At 59.2% G+C, this 10,002-nt stretch overlaps 1 protein-coding gene across 1 annotated transcript; it reads right to left on the reverse strand.

Annotated features, from left to right (window-relative positions):
* Window positions 1-600: 600 nt before the first annotated feature.
* LOC100037625 (dehydration-responsive element-binding protein 1H) lies at window positions 601-1,564 on the reverse strand. Its single transcript, XM_044545736.1, has one exon. It carries the CDS (start codon window positions 1,403-1,405, stop codon window positions 701-703), a length of 705 nt encoding a protein of 234 aa, XP_044401671.1. The 5' UTR covers window positions 1,406-1,564; the 3' UTR covers window positions 601-700.
* Between the last annotated feature and the right edge of the window lie 8,438 nt (window positions 1,565-10,002).

Below are 10,002 nucleotides of genomic sequence, written 5' to 3' on the forward strand. Positions count from 1 at the left end.
CACCCTTCAGAGTGCGATTTGGCCTGGGTTATTACAAAATCTATTTTCGGATCAACTTAGAATAGCAAATCTCTCTCGGAACATGGAGTCCTCGCAGATCATTCCCGGCCTAACGCTAGATCTTTTCTCCCAAAGAAAATCTAGCACTGTAGTATCAAAATATCCTACCCAACCATGGCGACATACCACATCTTTGGCATCCGCCTCACCTCATTCTTCAACAACCCCACTAATGACTAATGAGTGAAGCGACAGCGCTGATGGCCCGCATGGGCCAAGAATTAGCCCCAGACACACACCCCTTCTGCATTACTCGTAAGATATTTCTGGTTCTGGTTGATCCGTCATGATGAGCACACGTGAACGAACGGCATCTTACTTTGGAACCATTCTGCAACTTTTTTTTTCGAGAGTACGTAAAAGACGTACTGTATTTTTATAGAAGGAAGAAAGAATGTTTTACAAAAACCCGTACGCCAAAGGCAAACCCGTCTGGAACGATTACTTTTCAACCGACAGTGACATTCAGGCGGTGTTTCTTGCAGCATGCGTGTAAAACACTTGATCGACGATTCAAACAAAGAATGGAAAAACGGGTCGACGTTCCAAACTCCGATTTTTATTATGCTTGGAGCAGTTTTCAGTTGGTCCAATCGGGATAACAAAATCCTCAGTGTGAACCCACTGCAGGTTACAGACATCAGTAGCTCCAGAGGCCGGCGGCCGCTCCGCCGTCGCCGCATTCTCCGTTCTCCCAGTACGACGGCGTGGGCGGCGGCTCCAGGAGCATCCCCTGGGCAAAGCCCGCGTAGTACGCGTCCAGGTCCATTTCCCCAGACATGTCGAGCTCGAACATGTCGCTGCCCAGCGGGGAGAAAGTTGGCACCTGGAACACTTGGTCGGCATTGTCCACGGGCGACGGCAGGTACACGGGGGAGGTGGCCTCGTCGACGTCCGGGACCACGGTGGCGGCCTCCAGGCGCAGGAAGCCCACGACGGCCTGGATGGCCGCGCGCCGGACGTCGGCCAGGTCGGAGAGCCTCGGGGGCATGACGAGCAGCCACGCGGAGTCTGGGAAGTTGAGGCACGCCGCGGCGGAGGGGGAGCGTCCGAGCAGGGTGAGCATCGCGGCGTCGTGAGCGCGCGCGGCGGACTCGGCGGCGACGTACGTCCCGAGCCAGAGCCGCTCGCCGCGCTTGCCGGGAACGCGCACCTCGCACACCCACCGCCCCGCGCTGCCCCGGCGCCGCACGCCACGGTACACCGGGTGGCGCGTCTCCTTGAACTTGGTGCGCCCTGCGGGCCGCTTCGCCGCCTGCGACCACACAGGCACCGCCTCCCCGAGCTCGTGCCCGGACGTCGATGAGGAAGGGGAGCTGATCCAGCCGTTGATGCCCATGTCCATTGCTAGCTGTCGGAGTGCCGATCGCTTGGGGGGATGTGGTCACTCTAGCTGAGCTTGAGCTTTTTCCTCTCTTTTTTTTTCGCGGTATGGCTGGCTTGAGCTTGAGCTTGAGGTACGTGTTGGGTAGACGAGTGTGGTGTGCAGAGTGTGGTTGAGGTGTTGGGTAGTTGGGTGCGGTGTGCAGAGTGCGCTCATTTATAGTTATGCGTGACGCGGCAGGGCAGATGGGTGGCGCACGTCCGTCGGCGAGGGGGCACGCGGCAGCTGGTCATGGAAGCAGAATGCGCCTGATATTTTGGCTGGTGTTCCTGGTCGACGATTGGCGGTGGGGCGTTTGGGTTCCACGGTGATGGCGATCTCTGTACGATGATGACATGTCGACGCAGCTAAGCTCCGTCTATACCTACGTTCATCCCCACCACGACTGGCAGATGAACAGTGCTTCTAGTCGACCGATGGCACTATGCGCTACAAATATCTAACCATTTAAGGCGACACGTCGCGTTTATATGCGCTTCTTCCCTCTTGGCCACACGATCTATGGAGACACTGTACGGCCGTACAAGCCACAGAGCGGCTGCTTCCGAATCACCCAGATGGACGCGACATATCGCATCGCTGCAAGGATTTTTGACAGGAAATATGAAGAAGTTTCAACGTCCCGCTAGCTTTTACAAGATTGGCATGTGACCATGTTTTGACAAGGAAACAAGGGATTCGACCTGCTCGATCGGTTGGCCCCGCACGCACGATCGAACAGACGAAAGTTACCCATCCCGTTTCTGCTGCGTGATACGTGATAGAATGATACGCGTACCTTTTGTTGCGATTGCTTTGTGCGGCGACAAGTGTGTTGTAGACTTGTTTTGTGTTGTATATCGAATTGGCCGACGGAGTAAAATGGCCTTTACCTTTTCGTGGCTGCTAAATCTTTGGTCTCTAGAAATTTTTCTAGTGTGAGTCACTTTTCTGCTTCGCACGAGGTCGATGGCGGGACTGACGTGAGGAACGACTGAGGCAAGAGTCGACCATGGCGAGGTCGAGCCGTGGACAAGTGGGAGTCGGTGGCAGCCAACGGGAGTGAGCCCGAAACTTGATGGGTGCAGATTAGGGGTGTGGGAGTCACCGGAGTTGCTGCAGATGGTGGGTGGGGGGAGGGGGGAGAGAGGTAGAAGATGGTAAGTGACAAGCAGCATCTATGGGGTAAGGTTGAGGGAAGGGCGAGACAGCGCGCCGCAGTGCCTTCCGGCCGCGGGGGATGGAAGCAGGTGGTTGGGGTGGGGTAGGTCGGAGGTAGGAGGATCGTGCGTGACCTGTTCGTGGGCGAGAAGAAAAATGGATGAGATTGAAGAAGAACATCCGGCCATTATTAGCATCCAACAACTTAGATTTTTTACTTACACCAATTTTTTTTCAGGTATCTAACGTCAGGCGGTCCCTTTTAAATATTTTTTCTCAAAAAGAGATATCACTGTGGCCTCTACACACACAGATCCTTCCTATTTAATAATGCCACACAAAGCCTAAGATTAATGCCGAACAAATCATTTTACAAAAGAAAAAGGAAAAAACCGAGGCAATCCAGCAAGGATATGCGTGGCGACCTTTTGTCCACAATTCTACCAAACCCTATGATCTGTGACTGAATTAAATGAAAACTAAGCTACTCCTATACAAATCCTTCAAGAATGGATTGTCGTACATGCGCCAATGTTGATGAGTTAAATCAAAGGCCGAATTTGGGATTTTCATCCCTAAAATCAAGATTCAAGCCAACACTTTCATCAATAAGATGATACAAACCTATCATAGAATTCTTCACTACCAGCAACCTCTCCACACATATCACTATTCGCCATTACATACCATGAAAACATCGAAGGTCTCGTCTAGCCGATCATGGTGGCCCCGCACTCCGCGATGATCAGCTAGACGAGATCGTGCCCGTTACTGCTCACTTGAGTCGTGGCCCGAGGCAATCCTCGTATTGGCACGTCCCATCTAAGGAGATCATGTCCGTCTTCTAAGGGATATCATTAAGATTTTGTTTCTCTCTATACGCATAACGACATCTTTTTACGGGTAGTGGCGATTTCAATGGCGCGGATGGAAGGACTCTTGGCCTTTTATCAGCCTATATAAGAGCAATCGAATAGCTACCAGAAAATCATGCTCCCCTTCCCTTCTGCCTACTACCTCTCGAGCTTTAGCGCCCAGATCCAATCCCGAACACATCTTGCCCCCGCAGCGCTTCTCCACCTCCATCCCCAGCTATGGCTGACCCCAACCTTAAGGGGCACCGGGTGGCTCCTCCGTCACGGAGGACACCATTTTGGAGCTGCGTAGTGCAGAGTACATCCTCACTGATGTCAGCACCTGTGCGCTAGACACGAATCAGCGGGTACCTGCTCCCAATCCTGGGGTGAGGGTTGTCTTCGTCCCCCGCCTCATCAGAGGTTGTCGCAGTAATTGGCCATGGATACCCGGAAGATGGCGAGACAATAATTCAAGACATCGGGGCTAGCAAAGCCCCTCAGTCCGACTGCCCGGCTGCTCCTGCCGGCTCACCGTCCGACTGCTCTGCCCGGCCGGCTGCCGGCTACCGACTGCGCCGACCAGCCAGCTGCCGACTGCGCCAACCAACCGGCTGCCGACTGCAGCCCGACCCGACACCGACAAGACCCCGATGAGACGGCCATACCGCGGACGAGACAGTTGTACCTCGACGCCATCATGTATAGTGTCACTTGTCCCTAGCACTATTTATGAAGTGACTCAGGGGACAAGCATGACATGTACCATGCCTAACCCATGCCACCACATAGCTTGGTTTGTAAGCTACCCAAGGTAGCTTACAACCAACGCCACCACCACCCATGCTAAGCTAGCCACACTATATATAGCAACCATCCATCCATCATCACGGACACGCATGCATACATGCCCAGGCACACCCATTCGGCCATGAGCATGGCCGGCCACTAGAGCATGTCACGTACAAGCATATATGAAACCAGATACAGCTTCAGGAGCAACTCTGTACCAGATATATCAGATATACTCAGACATGCAGGAGTAGGGGTATTATCTCTCCGGAGAGCCCCGAACCTGGGTAACTAGCGCGTGCTACTCGCATACCCGCTCCCGGGCCTATCAGTAGCAGTCTTACCCTCACACTAAGCCCTTGTGGCATCTGTTGACTCGCAAGCCCCCCGTGAGAATACCACGATAGTTGGCGCCCACCGTGGGGCGGTACTACTACTATGCTACCACGCTGCTGCTGGTTTCGCAGCCGGGCGGGACCATCTTCGCCATCACCGCCGCGGCGTCGCGCCGTCTCTCCGGTAGCGCTCGGGGGCTCGACTTCGACCCGCCCCCGGAGCGGCCGCGCGGGACGGCGCGTCCTCGTCGTCGGCCTCGCTGCCTTCGTCATCACCACCGTTGCGACGCCGGACATCCGTCCGCGCGCGCCGCGCGCGGTGCCTCGCTTCGGTCGGCCGCATCCATCCACGCACCGCTTGCGTATGCTCCCCTCCGCGTTGCGCCTTGCTTCGGTTGAAACGCATGTTCACTCCTCCACATGCCATATTTGCGAGCTAGCTAGATGCAATTCATACAATGGTCAAACCATTCGCCATACACACTCGCCAGATATTCTCCGGATAATGGCCTTACACTGCACGTATATTGGCCGGATGCAAGACGTACACACCTGTGCACTAGCTCGCTCCGGCCAGCAACGCCGCCTCCACGCGCTGCTGTGCCTCGCCCCGGCTCTCCTTTGTCCGCACACGCCAAGTCCTCCCACGCGCGTGGGCCTCTGCCTTGAACTCCCGGCCGCGCCAGTACGCCGTTGTCATGACCCCGCGCCGCCCCGGCCACTTCGCTGGCCCCAGCCAGCCGGAGGCTTGCGCCCGCGCGTGCCGCTCCGCCCGAGTCCCGTCGGCCGCACCACGGAGCCCCGGCTCCCGCACCATGCGCCCTGGCGCCGACTGCTGCTGTGCCCCAGCGCCAGCGCCGGCTTCTGCCCCTCGGCCGTCTGCGCCCCCGCCTCGGCGGCGGCTGCTGCGCTGCGACTGGCTGCGACGCCTCCCCGCTGTACCGTCTTCCCTGCGCCGAGCCCCGCTCCTCCCATGTCTGGCCGGCTCCCGCTGCATCAACCGGCCTCTAGCAGAGCCGAGGCGCCGGCCCGGCCGCCCGTCTCCGCGCACCCGCCGGCTTCCCCCGCCTGCGGCCGCCGGCCCCCGCGCAGGCCGACTACTCACCCGGCCGGCTTGGTCGGCTGCTGGCCCCCGCCTGCCCCGTGGCCGGCTCGCCGGGTCTGGCCACTCCCGCAGTGGCACGCGCCCCCGCACGCCCGCCCGGCCGGCTTCGAGCCTCTCCGCCTCCTCCGCAGGACCCGGTCGCCGGCTCCCGCGGCCGCCCAGTGACGACGCCGACTGCGCCCTCGCGCGCGGCCCCACCTGCCGCCGCGGCCAAGTCGCCCGATGCCGACTCCCCGCCAGTTGGCCCCCGCACGCCCGCCTGGTCTCCCCAGCACGCGGGACCTGCCGCCGTTTCCACCCCGAGCGGGAGGCCCGCCTCTCCTCCGCGCAACAGCCCGCGTCCGGCGTCTCCCTCGCCAGCCGGCTCCGCGCTGGCTGGCTCCCCCCAACCCGGACGCCGGCTGCTGCCGTCCCACTCCTGCCGACTTCTCAGGCAGTGAAAGAGAAGAAAGAAGAGAAAAAGGGACCGGGTGCCCATCCGGTTGTGCAGAAAAAGAAACGCGCCGACTGCCCGAGATCCGGCTAAAAAAGTCAAGGGCCGACTGCCCACAGCTGGCTGTGCCAAAAAAAATGAAAAAATGAAGGAGAAAAAAAGAGGGTACGGCTGCGTAGACTGCAGTCCAGCCGACTGCTCTGGTCGACCGCTCGCGTCGCCGCTCGGCCGGCTGGTTCGTCTGCCCGCTTCGCTGCCTGGCCGACCGATGAGCCGGTTCGGCTACGCCCAGCCGGCTGACGAGAAAAAGAGACGAAGACAATTATTCGCTGGAAGATCCGGCCCGACTACTCAGCAGTCGGCCCGAATCTCGGGGGCTACACCCAGCGAGTGCGCTCACGCGCCCCCACGAGGAAGAAGACAAAGTAGTTGCCGGAGATCCGGCCCGACTGCTTAGCAGTCGGCCCGAATCTCGGGGGCTACACCCAGCGGGTGCGCTGACGCGCCCCCACGAGGAAGAAGACAAAGTAGTCATCGGGAGATCCGGCCCGACTGCTCAGCAGTCGGCCCAAATCTCGGGGGCTACACCCAGCAGGTGCGCTGACGCGCCCCAACGAGGAAGAAGACAAAGTAGTCGCCGGGAGATCCGGCCCGACTGCTCAGCAGTCGGCCCAAATCTCGGGGGCTACACCCAGCGGGCACGCTGACGCGCCCCCGCGAGGAAGAAGACAAAGTAGTTGACGGGAGACCCGGCTCGACTGCTCAGCAGTCGGCCCGAATCTCGGGGGCTACACCCAGTGGGTGCGCTGGCGCGCCCCCACGGAAGATTGCAAGAAACAAAAACAAGAGACAAAAGAAGAGTTTTGTCCGGCTGCCAACAGCCGGCAGAAGAGAAGAAAGAAGAAAAGGGCGCTGCAAGACGCCTCGCCGCCTGGCCGGTCGAGCCCGACCGGCCGGGACCCCCCTTCGAGCACCCGGAGGCTCGAAGGCTACACCCAGCGGGTGCATTGGCGCGCTCCGCGAGCGCCGAGCCGCGCCGGCTGTCTTCGGCAAACTCCACCTCGACGAAAATCAATGTGAGGTCCTCACCCGCATATTTTTTGCAAGACGAAAGCATGGATAACCTCGAGCGATGCTCGGGGGGCATCTCTCCGCCTTTTATTACAGTTGCATCACTGTTCGCCCTGGCGCCAGCCAGAGTTGGCCCGGGGGCTGGCCGCTTGGCCTGAGACGTTAGTTCCCGTAGACGGCTTAGTAGCGTGCGCGGTACCAAAGGCTCACTCTTAGTCACAGACCGCATAGCGGCTGCCCGGCTAGCAAGAGCAGACGCTGGAGGCCACCCCACGCGAAAAACGTCTCGGGAGAGAAAACGGTTTGGGTGACCCGGTCGTTCGCTTTATGAGTATCTGCTCGGTTAAATTCGCTCCCAGAGTCTGAGTATTGTACACTCCACTCCGCGGCCCACTCTCAGCCACAGACCGCAGAGCGGCTGTCCGGCAAGCGAGAGCACAAGCCAAAGAGCGGAGGGAACATGAAAGAGATTGAAGGGGGCTCGGACGGAACCGAGTTGGCACCCTCCGCATAAAACTTGCAGTGCTAAAAGCAATCATTTGATATACCTGCGTGGACTAACTTTGTCTTTTGCATGATCATTTCCATGAAACACCCGCCAAAAAACCTCCGCCCAACTTTGCCAACTTGCCTGGAGGCTTGGGGGCTACTGCCGGAGTAATTGGCCACGGATACCCCGAAGACGGCGAGACAATAATTCAAAACATCGGGGATAGCAATGCCCCTCAGTCCGACTGCCCGGCTGCTCCTGCCGGCTCCCCGTCCGACTGCTCTGCCCGGCCGGCTGCCGACTGTCGACTGCGCCGACCAGCCGGCTGCCGACTGCGCCAACCAGCCGGCTGCCGACTGCAGCCCGACCCGACACCGACAAGACCCCGACGAGACGACCATACCGCGGACGAGACAACTATACCTCGACGCCATCATGTATAGTGTCACTTGTCCCCTAGCACTATTTATGAAGTGACCCAGGGGACAAGCATGACATGCACCATGCCTAGCCCATTCCACCACATAGCTTGGTTTGTAAGCTACCCAAGGTAGCTTACAACCAACGACACCACCACCCATGCTAAGCTAGCCACACTATATATAGCAACCATCCATCCATCCTCACGGACATGCATGCATACATGCCCAGGCACACCCATTCGGCCATGAGCATGGCCGGCCACTAGAGCATGCCACGTACATGCATATATGAAACCAGATGCCTGTGGCACTGCTTTCAGATACAGCTCCATGAGCAACTCTGTACCAGATATACCAGATATACTCAGACATGCAGGAGTAGGGGTATTATCTCTCCGGAGAGCCCCGAACCTGGGTAAACTAGCGCGTGCTACTCGCATACCCGCTTCCGGGCCTATCAGTAGCAGTCTTACCCTCACACTAAGCCCTTGTGGCATTTGTTGACTTGCAAGCCCCCCATGAGAATACCACGACAGTTGGCGCCCACCGTGGGGCGGTACTACTACTATGCTACCACGCTGCTGCTGGTTTCGCAGTCCGGGCGGACCATCTTCGCCATCACCGCCGCGGCGTCGCGCCGTCTCTCCGGTAGCGCTCGTGGGCTCGACTTCGACACGCCCTCGGAGCGGCCGCGCGGGACGGCGCGTCCTCGTCGTTGGCCTCGCCGCCTTCGTCATCACCACCGTTGCGACGGCGGACGTCCGTCCGCGCGCGCACCGCGCGCGGTGCCTCGCTTCGGTCGGCCGCATCCATCAACGCACCGCTCGCGTATGCTCCCCTCCGCGTTGCGCCTTGCTTGGCTGAAACGCATGTTCACTCCTCCACATGCCATATTTGCGAGCTAGCTAGATGCAATTCATACAATGGTCAAACCATTGGCCATACACACTCGCCAGATATGCTCCGGATGATGGCCATACACTGCACGTATATTGGCCGGATGCAAGACGTACACACCTGTGCACTAGCTCGCTCCGGCCAGCAACGCCGCCTCCACGCGCTGCTGTGCCTCGCCCCGGCTCTCCTTTATCCGCACGCGCCAAGTCCTCCCACGCGCGTGGGCCTCTACCTTGAACTCCCGGCCGCGCCAGTACGCCGTTGTCACGACCCCGCGCCGCCCCGGCCAGTTCGCTGGCCCCAGCCAGCCGGAGGCTTGTGCCCGCGCGCCGCTCCGCCCGAGTCCCGTCGGCCGCACCACAGAGCCCCGGCTCCCGCACCATGCGCCCCGGCGCCGGCTGCTGCTGTGCCCCAGCGCCCGCGCCGGCTTCTGCCCCTCGGCCGTCTGCGCCCCCGCCTCGGCGCCGGCTGCTGCGCTGCGACTGGCTGCGACGCCTCCCCGCTGTACCGTATTTCCTGCGCCGATCCCTGCTTCTCCCGTGCCTGGCCGGCTCCCGCGTCGTCAACCGGCGTCTAGCAGAGCCGAGGCGCCGGCCCGGCCGCCCGTCTCCGCGCACCCGCCGGCTTCCCCCGCCTGCGGCGGGCGCGCGATGATCAGTAAGAACCTATCATAGAATTCGTCGTTACGTACCGTAAAAACATCGAAGGTCTCGTCTAGCTTGATGATGAACCTATAGTTTTCCAGGTGATGCATGTCGCACATACCCCGGTCGTCGCTGCAGTATTCGCACTCGGGGATCCTATGATCGTCAGATATTTCCTGTGTTCATAATTCAAAGATTATAAATCGACGACAATTACCAGAAACTCAACACACAGATCACTATTCAGCACGGGTTGACTTTCGGTGTCTCGAGTCTTCCTTGAAAACTCTCATCTCACATGGTGTATATGGTGGGCGCTCCCTCTTGGATATATTCGACTGCCAGTGATGGTCGCTCCTCCCTTCGTTCCTAAGT

The sequence above is a fragment of the Triticum aestivum genome, chromosome 5D (genome assembly GCF_018294505.1).
Source record: "Triticum aestivum cultivar Chinese Spring chromosome 5D, IWGSC CS RefSeq v2.1, whole genome shotgun sequence".
In the NCBI taxonomy this organism is placed as follows: domain Eukaryota; kingdom Viridiplantae; phylum Streptophyta; class Magnoliopsida; order Poales; family Poaceae; genus Triticum; species Triticum aestivum.